Genomic DNA, 20,770 nt, shown 5'->3' with positions numbered 1-20,770 from the left:
GCATACAGAGGCTAGATGTATGAAGACGCATCTGTATACAGTGTATGCCCTGCGTGCAATGAGGAAGCAGTGCCAGCACCAGACGCATCACGCCACATGGCATACTGAGGCTAGATGTATGAAGACGCATCTGTATACAGTGTGTGTCCTGCGTGCAATGAGGAAGCAGTGCCAGCACCAGACACCTCACACCACATGGCATACTGAGGATAGATGTATGAAGACGCATCTGTATACAGTGTGGGTCCTGCGTGCAATGAGGAAGCATGCCAGCACCAGACGCCTTGCGCCACATGGCATACAGAGGCTAGATGTATGAAGACGCATCTGTATACAGTGTATGCCCTGCGTGCAATGAGGAAGCAGTGCCAGCACCAGACGCCTCACGCCACATGGCATACAGAGGCTAGATGTATGAAGACGCATCTGTATACAGTGTATGCCCTGCGTGCAATGAGGAAGCAGTGCCAGCACCAGACGCCTCACGCCACATGGCATACTGAGGCTAGATGTATGAAGACGCATCTGTATACAGTGTGGGTCCTGCGTGCAATGAGGAAGCATGCCAGCACCAGACGCCTCACGCCACATGGCATACTGAGGCTAGATGTATGAAGACGCATCTGTATACAGTGTGGGTCCTGCGTGCAATGAGGAAGCATGCCAGCACCAGACGCCTTGCGCCACATGGCATACAGAGGCTAGATGTATGAAGACGCATCTGTATACAGTGTATGCCCTGCGTGCAATGAGGAAGCAGTGCCAGCACCAGACGCCTCACGCCACATGGCATACAGAGGCTAGATGTATGAAGACGCATCTGTATACAGTGTATGCCCTGCGTGCAATGAGGAAGCAGTGCCAGCACCAGACGCCTCACGCCACATGGCATACTGAGGCTAGATGTATGAAGACGCATCTGTATACAGTGTGGGTCCTGCGTGCAATGAGGAAGCATGCCAGCACCAGACACCTCACGCCACATGGCATACTGAGGCTAGATGTATGAAGACGCATCTGTATACAGTGTGTGTCCTGCGTGCAATGAGGAATGCTGTGACTGATCCTGCTACAACGAGAGACAAGCAGCACCGTAGGGGAGTCTCAGCTATATGCAAGTGCTCCCGAGGGAACGACCTATCCAAAAAAAACGAATACTGCTAGGGGAAATGATTTAAACAATGACAGAAACCTCCTTTATTACATATTTCTGTCTATTCGATGGGTAGCTTAATGCAGTTATGTGTAAAAATGAATTCATAACATAGATGAGCTATTTGTTAACTGATCTCTCTATAGTGTGCAAAGAAGGCAGCCATTTTGTGTGCTGAACCAATGCTCACGTTAGTGCAGCCTATGAAATCACAAGGAGAGCACACAGTGATGTCACTTTACCACAGAACTGAAAGGCTGCTTTCTTGTGAATATTGGTTCAGTCCACAAAATGGCTGCCTCCTCTGTGCACAGGCAACCGGGGGACTCTGAGGAGGACCTGCCACCTGCACAATTGTTCCACAAATAAATTGTGGTATTGATCACAAATAGTCTCTGACTAATTACATCAATTTCTCCTAGCCAGGAGAGCCATCTCAGCCTCCCAAGGTCACTTGCCTCCATGGATTTAAGCTGTAGCATTTATTGAGTCCCTTAAAAATATTATTTATGCAGTATACAATAAATACCTGTAGATAGCAAGGTCCAGGATGAACTGATTATTCTCTTCATCATCAACCAAAGAGAAATCCAGCCTGTAAATAAGAGAGTAGTAAATATGGAGGGAAGAGGTGCTTATCACATATCTCAGTGGAGAACATCTATGGATAGAAGGGGAGCTAAACAAGAAACCAAACTCTAGCTACTCAGAATTCTAAATCTTCATTTGTTTTTCATCATCGGTGTAATACAGAATACTTAGAGTTTTTCAATCTGTAATAGAAGTGCCTGATACCTCAGGGGAACATGAAGAGCCCCAACTTAAAAACGTAATTCAAGAGTTTACTGTATTTAGAAAATATAACACAATGCATATGTTGGATGTAGAATGACTTTATTATAAATGTATAGTTGATCCAGTTGGATCAGTGATTTGGCTATGCACATAAATACTTACATACATATATGTGGCTAAGCACGGTGGCATAGTGGATAGCAATGCTGGTCCACAGCACTGGGGCCATGAAGATTGATGTCGACCAGGCCACTATATGTGTGGAGCTTGTATGTTCACACAAGCTCTCCGGTTTACTCCCACATTCCAAACACATACAGTACTGGTAGGTTAATTGACTTCTGATTAAAATGAAACCTTGTCTGCCCATGGGTTAGTGCCCCCAGTAGTGGTCCCCCCTATGCAGTGCCGCTTATATAGTGCCTTCAGTAGTAGTCCCCACCTATACAGTTCCCCCAGTAGTGGTCCCCCGATGCAGTGCCTCCAGTAGTAGTCCCCACCCTCCCCCCAGTAGTTCTTCCAGTAGTTGAACCCCCCAGTAGTGCCCCAAGTAGTAGTCCCCTCAATGCACTGCCCCCAGTAGTGGTCCCCCCCCCCCAAGCATTGCAGACAAAGACACACGTACAAAAAAATAAAAAAAAACACTTCCCTGAATCTCGGCTCCTGCCTCTGTCCGCTCCTCCGTCCTCCCGGGCCGGCCCGCTCTGAATTACGGGAGTGACGACATGAAATCTCTCCCATCACCTATTGCGGGAGCCCGGAAGATGGAGCTCATGAGTGGGCGCAGCAGCCAATGAGAGTCGGTCTGACTCTCATTTTCTGGCTGTCAAAACAAACACACTGCTGCCGGCAGCGGTGTGTTTGTTTCTGTGTGTAGTGCAGACTGCTCTTACTGTGGACTGCACGACAGTAACCATCGTCGGGTCACGGGGAATGGCTCCGCGGGCCACGGGTTGAAGACCCCTGCTCTAGTACATACTGCTGGTGCATGAATGATAATGTACCAGCCTAATAACAGCAATGTTTTGTAGAAAATACACCATAGCCCTGTGCAGTATATGTATGATGTATAGCCACATCTATGTATCAAGTGCACAGTCTGGAATCTGATCCCTAGAGGAGGGAGTGGGCCCTCAAGCAGTGGGGCCCACTGGGGATTTCCCCTGTACACCTGTGGGCCAGTCCAACCCTGATTACCAGTTATAGAATATTTGGCCATTCACCTCAGTTCCTGCCCAAGTGGCGCTTACAACCTATATTCCCTACCACATACATGATTGGCTTCTGACAAAAAATTTACCCATTAACCTACCAGTATATTTTTGGATTGGAGGAAACACACGCAAACACTGGAGGGACATACAAACTCCACACAAATAGGGCCTCACAGCCCTGACCTCAGGGCTGTGAGGCAGAAATGCTGACCACTACGTAAACCGTGCTGCTGTTTAAAAGGATCAGCTGTCTTTTTGGGTCCATACAAACAGCAATTTGCAGCCAATTAGGACTAACATCCTGGGTCAAATGTAATAGGGTGAGAGATTAGAAAATGTGAGAGTTTAGCAGTAACCTCTCACATTGGTCGAGTTTTATCTTCAAAATGAGAAAACATCTGGATGAGAGTTTAAATCGTGAGTTGTTTTTTTTTTTAGTCTAAAAACCTGTGAGTTTGTATGTTCTCGGACTCTATTACACTGGGCGAGTTTAAAAAGTGTGAGAGCTTCCTGCTAAATGGTCACATTCTCTAAGCTCTCACCCTATTACATTAGGAACCCTATCTCAGTGAGGATTCTGCTTTCCTGCCTCCTGACCCAATTAGAAACTATAATTGGCAGAGCTCAAAGGACCTGAATATTAACTAGATGTGTAAAGTCACAGCGTGAATGGGTTTAATGTATCTGGGAGCTCGGGACACCTGCAGAGGTGCAAGCAGGTCTGTGAGTAGATAAGGCTGAGGTACCTGGTTGTAGTCAGCCTGGGGGAATGTGGTTGCTCAGCAAGGACGACGTGGGGAAAACTAAATTATGTCACACTTTGGGGCCTTTTCATGATGTTATCGGGGTCCCCGATAATTAACATTCGCCGCAGAAACCAGAGCAATTCATCATTACTCTGGTGCGGTGACAGCTGAGCAAAATCTCCTGTCCCCACGAGCGGCTTCACTGCTCCGAACACTGCTCCTTTTCGGAGCAGTGAATCTTTTCACGGCTTTCCTTTCGGAGCAGTGACGGGCCACACATGAGCACAAGAGCCCCGACGTTCGGCGGAAGGAGCCGGACAGGGGTGGACGGATCCGAAAGAATCCTTCTTCGCGAGCCAGGACCACTTCCCATAGGGAAGGAGCGGGTATCAGGAGCATTCTGAAGATGGCGACTGCTACCGCACTCAAGCTACGAAAATATTGTATTTTCAGAGCTTGATGAATTCTGGGCATGATTCAGACCCGGTCGCTAGCGCTGAGCACTCGCAACCGGGTTGATTTTTGCCCACTGGGCATGCGCACGACGGAGCCGGCTCCGTCGTGGGCATGCGCAAGACCCGGATAGTTCCGGGTGTTCCGTCGCTCCGGGTCTCGCACCAAAGGGGGCGAGCTGTCGATAGTGATTGACAGCTTGCCCCATTTGGTAGGCGGCCAGGGGGGGTGGCTGGCCAAACGGAGGCGTTCCCGAAGGAATGCCTGCCGTTTGAGGGCGGCCCCACTGACATCACCAGCGATGTCAGTGGGAGAGCTTCCGGCCCTCTATTAGAGCCAGAAGCTCTCTGGGGCTTGTGGCCACGAGACCCTACCACAAGGGTCTCGTCGCAAGCCTGATGGTCGCGATGGTCTTGACCATCGCGAACATCATCCTGGCCGCTCGTAATAGCTGTGGGTGGTCACCCACAGCTATGCGAGCGGCCAGGAGGCCGCACCAAAAAAAAACTGCCCTTATTCAGAGCGAGCGCTCTTTCAGGGCGTCCGGCTCTGAATCAGGGCCTCTGTCCCCATACTAGTGTATGGGGACAGCGGGTCATTCCGCAAAAGGAAGGTAAGTAGGAGATATCTGTGATACTAGTGTATGGGGACAGCGGGTCATTCCGCAAAAGGAAGGTAAGTAGGAGATATCTGTGATACTAGTGTATGGGGACAGCGGGACATTCTGGGAGAGGAAGGTAAGTAGGAGATATCTGTGATACTAGTGTATGGGGACAGCGGGCCATTCCGGGAGAGGAAGGTAAGTAGGAGATATCTGTGATACTAGTGTATGGGGACAGCGGGCCATTCCGGGAGAGGAAGGTAAGTAGGAGATATCTGTGATACTAGTGTATGGGGACAGCGGGACATGCTGGGAGAGGAAGGTAAGTAGGAGATATCTGTGATACTAGTGTATGGGGACAGCGGGCCATTCTGGGAGAGGAAGGTAAGTAGGAGATATCTGTGATACTAGTGTATGGGGACAGCGGGCCATTCTGGGAGAGGAAGGTAAGTAGGAGATATCTGTGATACTAGTGTATGGGGACAGCGGGCCATTCTGGGAGAGGAAGGTAAGTAGGAGATATCTGTGATACTAGTGTATGGGGACAGCGGGCCATTCTGGGAGAGGAAGGTAAGTAGGAGATATCTTTTGTCGAAGCTGGATTATTGGCTGAGACAAGATCAGTTTAAAATTGAATCGCAGCGACACCATCTTGCGACTGGCCGCAAGACGCCATCTTGGAAATGAGATCGCAAGACGCCATTTTGCGAATGGCCGCCTAAGCGCCATTTTAGATAAACTCACACTTTAGTACATGTGGCAATATTACTATTAGCATCATGCGATTGCATCTGTGACCATCGCCATAAGTTACGGCGATTCATCAAAAGCCCATTTCATGACTTTACGTAGTTTGGGTGCTCTGGATAAAGTGTGTGTATTATTATAATTCCCCTAAAGGATATATTTCAGAAATGGCTGTACAGCATGTCAAAATTGGATTGCATTAGCTAAACAGAGCAAATGGCCACATGACAACTAGCCTGTGAAGACAAGCTTCATGGACATAACGTCTGCTCTCACTCCAGGTGGCCCTGCTCGAATACAGCAAGAGGGTCGTTTGTAGCACCTTACATTAGCAGACTTCCTACAATAAAATACCTTCAAAGCCAAGAGTGTTATCTGAGGTTTGGGTCTTGTAGCTGTGCTAATTTGCATCCACACAGGCCCTGGGAGAACAAAGACCAGTATTTTGGAGCCTGAAAAAGGTGGGGGTTGCTGGGGCATGAGCAAGTCATGGAACTATAAGGCTCAGCATTCCACACTGCTAGGTGTTCACTTAGTTTAAGTGAGATTTAAGCGCACCATTTCTCATACACACATTAATACGCACAATTGCGCTGTTAACTAGTCGCATATTAGCGAATGCATAAGATCCTGTATGAAAACGCTGTTTATTAACTTCATGCGCATGCATCGCCCCAAGTTAACTAGCGTCTTTACATCACACCCCGCATACTCACACATTACATATTCACATAAAAGGTTTAATAAGCTTTAAAGTATTAGATTTAAGTTTGTTCATTTAGCATAAATGCTGTGAAATAAAGATTATTTGGTAACTAAGGTTTTATACATGCTAAGTAAGCCATGATTGGTATTGTACTGATGCGTACTCTTTCAACAGTATTCCGGTATTATCGGTGTGGAGATCACATCATGCATTCTCAACTTTTGGACCGCAGAGACTTCAAGCAACAAAATGTACATTATATGAACAACTGTAAGGATGTTGCAAGAGGCAGGAAACCAGAGACCCCCAGTTGTTAGAGGCTGGGTTGTGTCTATTTGAATCAACCTGTTAAATGCCTTGTAACATATGCCCTCTCCTTTAGGACCAATGGTATTAGCAACAAACTTCTCTATTGTGTTGTTTATTTCTGGGGGGTATAAATATGTGTGCTCTGACCCTGGGTTCCTAGTCTTTGTGCTGAATGCTGATTGACGAGGGGTTTCTTGCTGATGCCTAACATCTGGACCAGAGAGCGCTGCGTATGTATAATTGTACTTGGGTCTGTATAATCTCTTTGCGCTAAGATTATATGAGGATCATAGCGTGTAACTGCTGTACTTTTACTTGAATAATACTTTGTGCTTTGGAACCACAGGTTCTAGGTCTAGTGTCTTTATTTACAGTATGACTGCGTACGTAAATTAGCGTCATCCTTAGAGGTTTATAGGAAGGATATTAGAAGGTATAGGCAGGGGTATATAGAGGTTCAAAGGCAGTATCGTTACTGTGATACTAGTGTATGGGGGCATCGGGCCATTCCGGGAGAGGAAGGTAAGTAGGAGATATCTGTGATTCTAGTGTATGGGGACAGAGGGCCATTCCAGGAGAGGAAGGTAAGTAGGAGATATCTGTGATACTAGTGTATGGGGACAGCGGGCCACATCGGGAGAGGAAGGTAAGTAGGAGATATCTGTGATACTAGTGTATGGGGACAGCGGGCCATTCCGGGAGAGGAAGGTAAGTAGGAGATATCTGTGATACTAGTGTATGGGGACAGAGGGCCATTCCAGGAGAGGAAGGTAAGTAGGAGATATCTGTGATACTAGTGTATGGGGACAGCGGGCCACATCGGGAGAGGAAGGTAAGTAGGAGATATCTGTGATACTAGTATATGGGGACAGCGGGCCATTCCGGGAGAGGAAGGTAAGTAGGAGATATCTGTGATACTAGTGTATGGGGACAGCGGGCCACATCGGGAGAGGAAGGTAAGTAGGAGATATCTGTGATACTAGTATATGGGGACAGCGGGCCATTCCGGGAGAGGAAGGTAAGTAGGAGATATCTGTGATACTAGTGTATGGGGGCATCGGGCCATTCCGGGAGAGGAAGGTAAGTAGGAGATATCTGTGATTCTAGTGTATGGGGACAGAGGGCCATTCCAGGAGAGGAAGGTAAGTAGGAGATATCTGTGATTCTAGTGTATGGGGACAGCGGGCCATTCCGGGAGAGGAAGGTAAGTAGGAGATATCTGTGATGCTAGTGTATGGGGACAGAGGGCCATTCCGGGAGAGGAAGGTAAGTAGGATATCTGTGATGCTAGTGTATGGGGGCATCGGGCCATTCCGGGAGAGGAAGGAAAGTAGGAGATATCTGTGATACTAGTGTATGGGGACAGCGGGCCATTCCGCAAAAGGAAGCTAAGCAGGAGATATCTGTGATACTAGAGTATGGGGACAGCGGACAGCGGGCCACATCGGGAGAGAAAGGTAAGTAGGAGATATCTGTGATACTAGTGTATGGGGACAGAGGGCCATTCCGGGAGAGAAAGGTAAGCAGGAGTTATCTGTGATACTAGTGTATGGGGACAGCGGGCCATTCCGGGAGAGGAAGGTAAGTAGGAGATATCTGTGATACTAGTGTATGGGGACAGCAGGGCCATTCCGGGAGAGGAAGGTAAGCAGGAGATATCTGTGATACTAGTGTATGGGGACAGCAGGCCATTCCGGGAGGGAGAGGAAGGTAAGTAGGAGATATCTGTGATACTAGTGTATGGGGACAGCGGGCCATTCCGGGAGGGAGAGGAAGGTAAGTAGGAGATATCTGTGATACTAGTGTATGGGGACAGCAGGCCATTCCGGGAGGGAGAGGAAGGTAAGTAGGAGATATCTGTGATATCTCCTGCTTTACCCAATTGATGAATGGCCCGATAACTACATTTTTACAATTGTAGGTGAAAATGTAAATTTTTACCTGCTTTTGTAGAAATTAAGTGATGATGAATAGGCCCCATAATATACTATTCTCAGTGTATAAATACAATTTGGGGGAAATGGAGAAGGTGTTGGGCATGTGTTGTTTCTAGGGGTTTAATGTGAGGTTACTGAGCGGTATATTCAGGGTGCTGTGAATTATCTAAGCAGTGTTGGAAGCAAGGAGGGTCACTTACATAGATTTATGGCTACAAAACTGCTGACAGATATGTAAAGGCTACAAGCCTCATTAACATAGCAATAGCCTTATGTCAATGACATCACAGAGATGGGGGAGGGAGGCTGAGGCAGGAACGTGTAGATGCTTCTTCTCTAAGGCATCAATATGGTCCATATTCTGTCACTTAAGTGTTCTATTCTGGATTTTTGTCTATTCTGTTTTTTTTAGACCTGTTACTGCTTTTATTTGACCATTTTGTTATATGTTTTTCTTATATCTAAAAGCTGCATCTTTTTATATTAAATCTAAAATGAAATACGTTTGTTGTTGTTACTCTAACATATCCTTTTGTGAAGAGAAGTGTTGCTTGGCTGTGTTGTCAGTGCAAAGATGCGATGTCTTGAACCTTTGAATGCGTGGGCTTGAAGTGTTAACCCTCTGAGTACCAGGGTGCATAGTATGCGTCAGCGTGTACATTTGCGTAGCAGAGTTTAGCGTGCTAGTGAGCTAATCCAATAGATGGCGGCAGGGACTATGTTGCGCATGGATGTGCGAGAATTGGATTGCGGGGCCACTAAGATAGATAAGTACCTAGGTGGTAGGTGAATGCTGGACTGAAGGTGTCATGTAATAGTTTCCAGGACCATGGAACTGGCGGGATTTGGGCAAATTCGATGCTACACTTAAAGCGGCAATTAATTATACGGCAAAACAAGCTTTAAATCTGACTGCTGCTTTAAATTTAGAGTAACCCCCGGGGTGCTGAAACCCTGTGTAACCTTTACAGTAAGTTCCAAGTCACAGATGTGATGAGTATCCATTTGAGACGTAAACAGTGTAGATACAGCAGCTACACAAAAATAATCAGTCAGCTCTAAAGGTGCGTATCCACTCAGCGTCTGTGAAACGAGAGCACGATTACGATATTGTAATCGTGCAGTCGTTTCGCAGTCTGCGATGTGCCTACACTGAACGTTCAGTCGTCCAATGTAGGCACATCAATCATCCCCGAACATGCATAACCCGACGACGTCGTCAGGTTGACCAGCATGTTCGGGCGATGATAGATGTCAAAAACGACCAGCGGGCGTGCGCATCGCTGGTCGTCTTTGACATTAAACTGCCCGATTTTCAAACGATTGAGCGATAACGACGCCATTATCGTTCAATCGCCTGGTAAAATCGGGTAGTGGATACGCATCTTAAGACCAACAGCAGTACATATCAGAAACACTATAATGTACTATAAGGAATTTGGCGTTGGCATCCCTTGGTGGCTTCTAGTATCATTATAATCTACAGAATCGTTCATCATTTAATTAACATTGGTATCAAATTAATATCTATTTAAATTGCACCAAATTATCAGTCAATTACAATAACATTGCATCAAATTATCAGTTAAATTAAAATAAAATGAATTAACCAAGTCTAATTTGGGAAAGAGCTTTATATAGAGAGCGGAGAGAGGGTAAGGACAGTACCCAACAGGCATGTTCTGTCTGACATGAAGACGTTTATCGCACATACAGACCGTAGTCTAGTACCGTGATCTAGCACGGATGACAACGGGTCTGTACACATCAGGATACATGTTTAGGATGACGGAAGGTAGTGATATATTTGGTAGTCGTGTTGCTGTATCAGGGGATTATTTGATAGATGTGCTACTTGTAAAATGTCACCGATTTCACGTAACACATGAAACCAAATTACAAGTAACAGTAATCAATAATTATTGGCTACATACACCGCCTGTATAAACCCGAGAAGGAAAGACTCGGATTGCATTGCCGGAGACGTCTTTTTGTCACCTTGGATAAGTCAATTTGTCTCTATATCTGAGGTACCAGAAATTAGATTGTCAGCTTAAATGTGCAGGGAAACGGTGCCGAACAAATTCTGTCTACAGCGCTGTATAAAAAATTAACTAATTGCCGTCAGACACATTAAGCTAATAAGGTGCGCTAGCAAATTTACTGATACTTAACATACATAAGGGATCATCTTAAAGGATAAAGCTGGACTATGAACTTGACGGAATAAAATGTCCATTAATTAGTGTCCTACGACGGCAATCCGCATTGCATACATCACAATGAACCCATATTATTCTCCGTATCAATGTAAATTCCACAGAAAGCGGCAGAGACTTGTTTTTCAGTGTTTCCGGTACATGATAATTCTCAGGTTGCCAGGTTCCAGGGCGCAGCTCTAATTACCAGGGAGATGCAGCAGGCACGGGCTGCAGCAGATTTCTACAGATCTGTCAAATGTGTTTTTGTATGAAATATTGTGAAATCAGACCTGAGCACGGCAGGCGCTTATTAAAAGTGCAGCGTTTCCTACAAACTTTATTCACGATCGGCGTTTCCTTAGTCACCTACTTGGGCTCGTTAACATTCAGAGCGCGTCCATCCGCTGTGATCAGCGTCCTCTGAGGTCTTACTTTCTTTCTGTCTTCACTGAAGCGAAAACAAAGAGACGCACATAAAATGACACGTTACATACTGAACACAACACAGGCTCATGCGTGTATTCACTGAATATAAACACACACAAAAAACAAATTTTTCATGTAGTTACAACATAGATTTTAAATATTATGTTCACGCCCTTGTACAGGTATTAGCACATTGCTTCGTGTTTCTGGCCACTCTCTGTTTTCAACAGGAAGAGAGGTTTATTTTCCTTACACTTGGATAAGACATCATGTGTCATATCCAAGCAGTCATGTGTCATATCCAAGGGCAATGTAAATATACAGCTAAGGAAAGCCATACAGGTAAAGCAATACATTTCGTACAAGCTGGAATGAACAAAAATCAATACACTCAATTTGTCTGAAGGCTGAAAACCTATTTAATCGGATCAGGCTGTATCTTCCTTTATGTTAACTTAGTGTTGATTCTAGCACCTGCACCTGTCACAACTCGTGCAGTACCTCTTTCCTGCCTGGGGTGTCGCTCTCTGCTGTGGTGCTTCTAGCACACTCAGCTGATGTAACAAACTGATGAGATACAGAGCAGAGTGTGGTAGAAGCACCAGAGCAGAGAGTGACACCCCAGGCAGGTAGAGGGACTGCACAGGTTGTGACAGGTGCAGGGTGCTAGAATGAACACTAGTTAACTGTAAAATAATAATGACATTTTCCTTGCTCTATTATAGTACATGGACGTGAAGGAAAACAAAGTATGTCCACCTGTACATTAAGGCTACAGGGGAGTAAAGAAACGTTAAATCCGCTTGTGAACAATGTGTTGCACAACATTCCCATACATGTAATATATACGTAATTACACACTGGCGGGGTGGACTGTATTAAATTCTCTTATGTTAAATAAGCTGAAGTCGTTTTGATACATTGGATAATGGATGTGTTATATTGTACTTCATCATAGTAAGGGGCAGATGTGTCAAACTTTCTAAAGACACAGAGGACAGGTGGTGAAGTTGTCCAACCAAATCTGCCTGTAGCTTAGTAAAGACTGTATTGGCAACAATTGTAGAAGCCAGTTAACAAGTAGCATTTCATAAACTGGGTACAGATTATTGCTGAAATTACGCCAATCAGCCCCTCTCAGCGTGCCAGGTCCCGTGCCAATCTGCTACTGCCGGGCGACTGTTTTTTGCATCTTTTTCTGCCAAAAATGCGATTCGACTAGGGCGCACCAGAAGACTGCGCTGATTAATGCGATAGATTAGAAGCTCACTTATTTGGTCAGAAATGCGCTGTGAACTTCATTTATACCCCATTTTAAGTGTAGAGTTCATTATAATTTTGACTATGAGTGTAGTTAGGGCTTAGAGCAGGGATCTTCAACCTTGGCCCTCCAGCTGCTGTGGAACTACACATCCCAGCATGCACTGCCACCTTTTTGATATAAGAGCATGCTAACACTATGTTAGTGCATGCTTGGATGTGTAGTTCCACAGCAGCTGGAGGGCCAAGGTTGAAGACCCCTGGCTTAGAGTGTGCATCTGCATTTTATTTTTCCTGTATTATTTAATAAGCCGCCAGCTAGAGGGTCCGGAACATAAACTACAGTACATCACTCGTCTGACCCCCAGACCATAGTTGGACAGGCCACCGATACCAAAAACTCTGTTGTGGCCGGCTTCTTAAATCTTCCTCCTACATCCCGCATCATGACGTAGGCTCGTCTGTGTGTCTGTCCTCCCCACCACACAACAACGGGCCTAGGGGGAATCCGGGACTACTGCCTCCCTTCATAATGATACAAGAGTCGTCCCAACAATTCGGGAGGGCAGGGGCGGAATTAGCAGCAGTGCAGCCGAGGCATTGCATCGGATCCTCCGCAATGAAGGTGCCCGCAGATGGTGGCATTATAATGAATCAGACCTGACTCATTATAGTAAATGGCTGGCATGCCGATTGCCTGTGTCATAACAAAGAGGGAGGATGTGGTCCGGCTGGAGGAGGAGGGGTAGGGGGTCCTCACCTCCCCTTATCTCTATCACTTCTGAGTCCCTGGCTCCTCTTCTCTAAGGTGGTCCTGCTTCTCTAGCTGTCGGGAGACCTTGTGAAACCAGGGGAAACCTTGAGGAGCCAGTGATAAAAAATACAGCAGGATGCTGCGCGTGCTGCAAGCGTTTGTGTAGGAAGAGGCTACTGATCCCGGGAGAGATCGGCGGCCAGCACCTGTGTTCCCTGTCTGGCAGGGCTGCCTCAGTGGGCACCGAGCACACATGCATCTCCATGGTAAGGATCGGACTGTACGTCTCTCCCGTCACCCTCTGCTTCCCCATCATCCACTGGATTCCTCTATCACCCTCTGCTTCCCCATCACCCACTGCATTCCTCTGTCACCCATTGCCTCTCTCTATCACCCTCTGCCTCTCTCTGTTCCTCTCCGCCTTCTCCTGTTATCCATTTCCTTCCCCTGTCACCCTCTGCCTCTCCCCGTCACCCTCTGCCTCTCCCCGTCACCCTCTGCCTCTCCCCGTCACCCTTTGCCTCTCCCTGTCATCCACTTCCTTCCACTGTCACCCTCTGCTTCTCCCAGTCACCCTCTGCTTCTCCCCGTCACCCTCTGCCTCTCCCCGTCACCCTCTGCCTCTCCCCGTCACCCTCTGCCTCTCCCCGTCACCCTCTGCCTCTCCCCGTCACCCTCTGCCTCTCCCTGTCATCCACTTCCTTCCACTGTCACCCTCTGCTTCTCCCCGTCACCCTCTGCCTCTCCCCGTCACCCTCTGCCTCTCCCCGTCACCCTCTGCCTCTCCCCGTCACCCTCTGCCTCTCCCCGTCACCCTCTGCCTCTCCCCGTCACCCTCTGCCTCTCCCAGTCACCCTCTGCCTCTCCCAGTCACCCTCTGCCTCTCCCCGTCACCCTCTGCCTCTCCCCGTCACCCTCTGCCTCTCCCCGTCACCCTCTGCCTCTCCCCGTCATCCTCTGCCTCTCCCCGTCATCCTCTGCCTCTCCCCGTCATCCTCTGCCTCTCCCCGTCATCCTCTGCCTCTCCCCGTCATCCTCTGCCTCTCCCTGTCAGAGAGATCCGCCGCCAAAAATACTATGTGCAGTGCTGCATGCTGCTTAGGGGGACAATGGGCCTGATTCAGCACCGGTCGAAAGCGCTGAGCACTCGAAACCGGGTCGATGGTGGCCCACAGCGCATGCGCAAGACGGAGCCAGCTCCGTCGTGCGCATGCGCGAGACCCGGCTAGCGACGGGCAATCCGTCGCTCCGGGTCTCGCATTAAAGGGGGCGAGCTGTCGATGTTGGTGGGCGGGCCGGGGGGGGGGGTGGCAGCCCAAACGGCTGCCTTTGGTGGGCGGGCCGGGGGGGGGGGCCTGCCCAAACAGAGGCGTTCACATGAGAACGCCTGCCTTTTGGGGGCGGCCCCACTGACATCACGAGTGATGTCAGTGGAGAGATTCCAGCTCTGTTAGAGCTGAAATCTCTCTGGGGCTTGCGGCCACGAGACCCTACCACAAGGCTCTCGTCGCAAACCCGATGGTCGCGATGGTCTTGACCATCGCAACCATCATCCTGGCTGCTCGCAATAGCTGTGGGTGGTCACTCACAGCTATGCGAGCGGCCAGGTGGCCGCAAATAAAATAAAAAAACGCCCCGATTCAGAGCGAGCGCTCTTTCAGAGCGTCCGGCTCTGAATCAGGGCCAATGTCCCCATTGATAGCTGATCCAGGCCCCTCCAACAAGCTCAGGCCTGGGTAATTAGTACCTGCTCCGACCTCAACCCCTCAGTGGATTTACTCTGTCTAGTTTATGTTACAAAAATGAAAGCCAACATCTGATTGGTTGTAGAAACCTATATTTTTAGACATGTATTGCTCAATAAAACAGTTGAAATCATGCCTCTGCGACACTGAATGTCATTGGTACATAAAGAGACAAGTAATTCGTTGTGATATTCAAGACATTCTCAAGGGACGATTCAATGGCTGCAAAGTGCCAGAGAAGCCGTCAGGATGATGGCTCTTTGCACCCACCAACTTTGTACATTTTCCCTCGCTCATAAAGATTAGCGATGTTAGGGCACCATATTTTACCATGTTGCCCACCTCCAGACATCGCAGAGTATTTAATACAGGCCTCTGGGTTAAAATTATACTATTAGATCCAGTACAGGCAAGTGACATCACTGGGGCATCCATTCTGTAAACAAAAAACAATATTCGTGAGAGAGGTCGACCGTCTGTCAAATAGCGAGGGACCGGTGACATCACTGAGATAGTCATTAGTCAATAATTGATTCACTAGGAACCAGTGACATTACTGACTCAGCTCTTTTGCTGCTGTGCCTACAGTATGTGCCTCAGACGGTATCCGATTAATTCACTAGAGACCAGTGACATTACTCAGGCACAGGAGGTCAATTGTTCATAAAAAATCAGGTTAATAATTTAGATATTAAATGTTTTTTAGCCATTTTGCTGTGGAGCCATTGCACACAACTGTATTGTCGCAATCATGGCAATCTCCTTCATGTCATTTTTTTCTAATTTAGGGTCTCATTCATCAGAGGGAGAAATCGCAGAGCCGCACACAAGCAGATGTGCAAATCCATCCTTCCTAAAAATGCAAACGCAGAAGGAGGTGTCTGACACCTTCTGCTGCATCTGCGATCCCAGCGCTGCGTCCGAGGTCGCAGCCTGGGATCACCAAGGCGACAGTCGGTCGCGATGTTGGATGGCGCTGGCCATCTAAATAAGCCTCAACTTACGCAGGCTGGCATGTGAGGCCAGGAATCTGCATCCATGGACACAGATCCTGGCCTTGCCACTCCCGGAAAAGAGTTTGTTTTGCACAGTCTGACAGACACAACTAGAAGTTTTCCCTGTACACATTACTCATACTTACTTACTTTTACAATTTCTATCGCAGCGATCCATTAATCGACGCAGTTTATTATTAACATGTGGCTGAAGCAGCCAGGAGCGTTTCTCAGGTGCCCGGTCATGCTGGCTGGCAGAGATAAGAGCACGCTTAACCACTTTGCCAGTCTGCCTTCCTCTATCTGCGCAGGAGTAACCCGGGTGGCCATCTCGCAAATGCGTAGTGTGATTAAATGTCCAGACTTGGGATTTCGATTCCACTTTCAAGTGTAGAAAAATGTGTAGAATAGATAAATAAGAGGGAAAATAAACGCTTTATAGTTAGTTAAAGGCCCAGCTAAAAACACGTTTTATTAAAATAACAAAAGTGCTTTTCACCTTCCCCCAGTGGCTACAGCAGCCTTGGTGGTGGTGGATGGAAAACACAGCTATGGGCATAGGTGCTGGGTGAGGAGCACTTTGGCGCTGCCGCCATCCTCAGTGTACTCTGGTTAGACGATATGTCTACTGTGTAAACGCAGCCTCCAACACACTAGCCATACAGAGACTATACAAACACCGTATGCATACTATATCACCACCGCTATAGCGTATGGGCATATTACTAACATCCGCCAGTGCATTTACCATTCAGTCGTCCGGTACACTACAACGCCCAGCCATACCCTAAAGCTCCAGGCTACTTCTATGAGGGCTGACTGAATAGTAATGAGACTGCCTGTGTTTTTCTGTCCCATAGGTAGACGTGGCAACGCTATGCCGGTTATTGTGAAGCTCATACATTGATGTTTCTACACCTGCGTTGGGACTGCCGTGGTCCTCTATATTTTGTCATAGCGAATGGAAGATCTTCGTACGTGAGGAAGACGTGTCTGAGATTACGTCAGAGATTTGTGATGGAATTTTGTGTTAAACTTGGAAAAAGCGGAAATGAAACTCATGAAATGTTACGGCAAGCATATGGTGGAGAAACAATTAGCCGTGCTGCAGTATTTCGGTGGTGTAAGCACTTCAAAGAGGGTAATACGCGAGTGACTGACTAAACGCGTTCTGGGAGACCATCCACCGCGGTTACAGATGTCAACATTGCCAAAGCTGCTGAGATGTTGCAAAATGACAGGAGGTAACGTTACGATAACTTTCGTCACAATTGATATCAGTATATCGCGTATCCTCTCCGACATTGGAACGGCGTTCTTACACTATTCAACTCGTCGTCACATCTGCTCTTCTGTGGGAGTTCTGGGTACCCACCTGGCACACACACGATGCATTTTCAGTTCCTTTGTCACAATATGCTGAACCCGTTGGAATGAGACGCCAAGTGAAGCCGAAAGTTTGCGTAACGTTACCTTCTGTCATTTTGCAACATTTCCGCGGTTTGGCAATGCTGACATCTGTAACCGCGGTGGATGGTCCCCCAGAACGCGCTTCGTCAGTCACTCGCGTATTACCCTCTTTGAAGTGCTTCCACCACCGAAAACAAGAGATATGGTAAGAACTTACCTTTGTTATCTCTGTTTCTACGAAGTCCATAGGGTCCACAGGGTGACCTTGGGGATATAGCTGGATCCTGGATCCTCGGGCACCACGGAGTTAAAGCTTTTAGCTGCTCCCAGGATGCACTTGGGTCCAACCTCCCCTATACCCCGCCCCCGAGCCACAGGCACCTCAGTTGGTAAGCAGCCCAGGCCGGAGGAGGAGACGAAACAGAGAGAAGGATGACTGGAACACACAAGAACCATACTCACAGAAATGGGAGACGGAAAACCGGCGACCAGTCACAGAGCCCATATGAAGCCAGGTGCGTCAGGGCGGGTGCCCTGTGGACCCTATGGACTTCGTAGAAACAGAGATAACAAAGGTAAGTTCTTACCATATCTCTTGTTTTCTACTTCAGGGTCCATAGGGGTCCACAGGGTGACCTTGGGGATGTCCCAAAGCAGTCCAACTAAGGGCGGGGACGCTCCTGTGCTGATAGGAGAACCCGGCGCCCAAAGGATGCATCCTGAGAGGCAAAGGTGTCAAACGCATAGAACCTCAAAAAGGTCTGAATGGAAGACCAGGTGGCCGCCTTACAGAGCTGAACAGCAGAGGCGCCACGGCTAGCAGCCCAAGAAGGGCCCACAGACCAAGTGGAATGAGCCTTAACAGAGGCTGGAACAGGTAAACCCTCCTGCATATAAGCCTCAATAATAACAGAACGAAGCCAACGGGCTAGAGTCTGTTTGTTGGCAGGCCAACCCCTCTTGTGAAAACCAAAGAGGATAAACAAAGAATCCGACTTCCTCACAGAACTAGTCCGGCCCACATAAACCTGGAGTGCACGGACAACGTCTAAGGAAGCCTCCCCAGCCGAAAGATCAGGCGACTGAAAGGCTGGTACAACAATTTCCTGATTAATGTGGAACCTGGAAACCACCTTAGGCAGGAAATCAGGAAGAGTGCGAAGCACTGCTCTGTCCTTATGAAAAATCAGAAAAGGGGGACGACAAGAAAGCGCCCCCAAATCTGAAACCCTCCTGGCAGAAGCAATTGCCAAGAGGAAAACAGTTTTAAAAGTTAGCCACTTGAGCTCGACTGACTCCAAGGGCTCAAAAGGCGGACCCTGTAAGGCCCGAAGAACCACCGCCAAATCCCACGGGGCCACAGGTGGCACAAAGGGAGGCTGGATTCTCAAAACTCCCTGGAAAAAGTTGTGTGTACGTCCGGCATATCAGCGATCCTGCGCTGGAACCACACCGACAGAGCAGACACGTGCACCTTCAGCGAAGAAAGACGTAATCGTAAATCCAAACCCGACTGAAGGAAAGCCAGAATACGCGAAACCCGGAACACCTGGGGATCATAGTTTCTGGCCTCGCACCACTGAAAGTAAGTGTGCCATACTCTGTGATAGATCCTCGCGGAAGCAGGCTTGCGCGCCCTCAGCATGGTGGTAATAACGGAGCTAGAAAAGCCCCGAGACCTCAGGACGGCTGTCTCAAGAGCCACGCCGTCAAAGATAGTCGACCCAGATCCGGGTGAAGACAGGGCCCCTGAGACAACAGGTCCCGCCGTTGAGGTAGGAGGTACGGAGCGTCGATGGACAGGCTCCGCAGATCGGAGTACCACGGCCTTCTGGGCCACGCTGGGGCCACCAGGATCAGTGTGCCTCCGTCCTGTTTGAACTTGCGCAGGACCCAAGGCAGCAGAGATATCAGAGGGAACAAGTAAGCCAGTTGAAACAGCCATTTCACCGACAGCGCGTCTATCAGACTTGCGCCTGCGTCCCTTGTCCTTGACCCGTACACAGGCAGCTTGTGATTGTGACGGGACGCCATCAGGTCCAGCTCTGGCAGCCCCCACTTGTCCACGAGTAGTTGGAATACCTCTGGATGAAGAGACCATTCCCCGGGATGCAAGTCGTAACGGCTGAGGAAGTCTGCCTCCCAATTGAGGACTCCTGGGATGAAAACTGCCGAGAGAGCTGGAAGATAGCGCTCCGCCCAAGCCAGGACGCGGGACACCTCCGACATCGCAGCTCGACTGCGAGTCCCTCCCTGGTGATTGATGTACGCCACCGTGGTGGCGTTGTCTGACTGCACCTGAACGGCCCTTCCGTGAAGAGCGGTGCCGGACAACTGCAGGGCTCTGTATACTGCCCGCAGTTCCAGGATGTTGATGGGAAGAATCGCTTCCTCCGCCGACCAACGACCCTGAAGTGACAAGGAGCCTGTCACCGCCCCCCAACCCCGGAGACTGGCATCTGTCGTGAGCAGAACCCATTCCGGGATCCAAAAGGGGCGCCCCTCTAGGAGATGAGCCGTCTGCAGCCACCAGGCCAAACGCACCTCCGAGGACAACACCAGCATCTGAGAGCGGATCCTGTGTGGCAATCCGTTCCATTCCGAAAGAATCAGCCCCTGCAGGGGCCTGGAATGGAACTGGGCAAACTCCACCATGTCGAATGCCGACACCATGGACCCCAAAACTCTCATCGCTGAGTGCACCGACACTCTGCCACTGCTCAGACAACTGTGAATCCGCAGCTGTAAGGAGGAGACCTTCTCTGGAGTCAGAAAAATCCGTTGCTGACGAGAATCCAGCAGGGCCCCCAAATGAACCATCCGCTGTGATGGGATGAGGGAGGACTTCTTCCAGTTGATCAACCAGCCGTGCACCTGTAGACAAGCGACCGTCAGGTGGAGATGCTGGATCAGTACCTCCGGGGAGCTTGCCAGCAAGAGGAGGTCGTCTAGATACGGTAGCAACCGTATTCCCTGGCTCCGAAGATGAGCCGCCATGACCGCCATCACCTTGGTAAATACCCTTGGTGCCGTGGAGAGACCAAAGGGTAGAGCCCTGAATTGGTAGTGGTTGTGGAGAATAGCAAACCGCAGAAACCGTTGGTGCGATGTTGCTATAGGCACATGGAGGTAGGCGTCCTGGATATCCAGGGAGACCATATAGTCCCCTGGTTCCATTGCCAGAATGATGGAACGCAAAGTTTCCATCCTGAATTTGGGAACCCTGAGAAACCTGTTCAGGGACTTCAAATTGAGGATGGGGCGATGAGAGCCATTGGGTTTCTGCACCAGAAACAGTGTAGAGTAATACCCCATCCC

At 48.6% G+C, this 20,770-nt stretch overlaps 1 protein-coding gene across 2 annotated transcripts in view; it reads right to left on the bottom strand.

Moving 5' to 3' along the window:
- DNAAF11 (dynein axonemal assembly factor 11) overlaps positions 1-20,770 on the bottom strand; it is a 136,337-nt gene that overhangs the window by 60,594 nt on the left and 54,973 nt on the right. For both annotated transcript variants that reach the window (XM_088449698.1, XM_088449699.1), the window contains exons 7-8: positions 11,233-11,310; positions 1,683-1,748 (exon numbers count right to left, since the gene is read on the bottom strand). In XM_088449698.1, the coding sequence (XP_088305824.1) occupies positions 1,683-1,748; positions 11,233-11,310 (144 nt within the window). The remainder of the gene's footprint in view (positions 1-1,682; positions 1,749-11,232; positions 11,311-20,770) is intronic.

This window comes from Taudactylus pleione, unplaced genomic scaffold, assembly GCF_031769625.1.
Source record: "Taudactylus pleione unplaced genomic scaffold, aTauple2 ptg000493l, whole genome shotgun sequence".
In the NCBI taxonomy this organism is placed as follows: Eukaryota; Metazoa; Chordata; class Amphibia; order Anura; family Myobatrachidae; genus Taudactylus; species Taudactylus pleione.
Note: the sequence above shows the minus strand (reverse complement) of the source record. Positions and strands in the feature narration are given on the sequence as shown.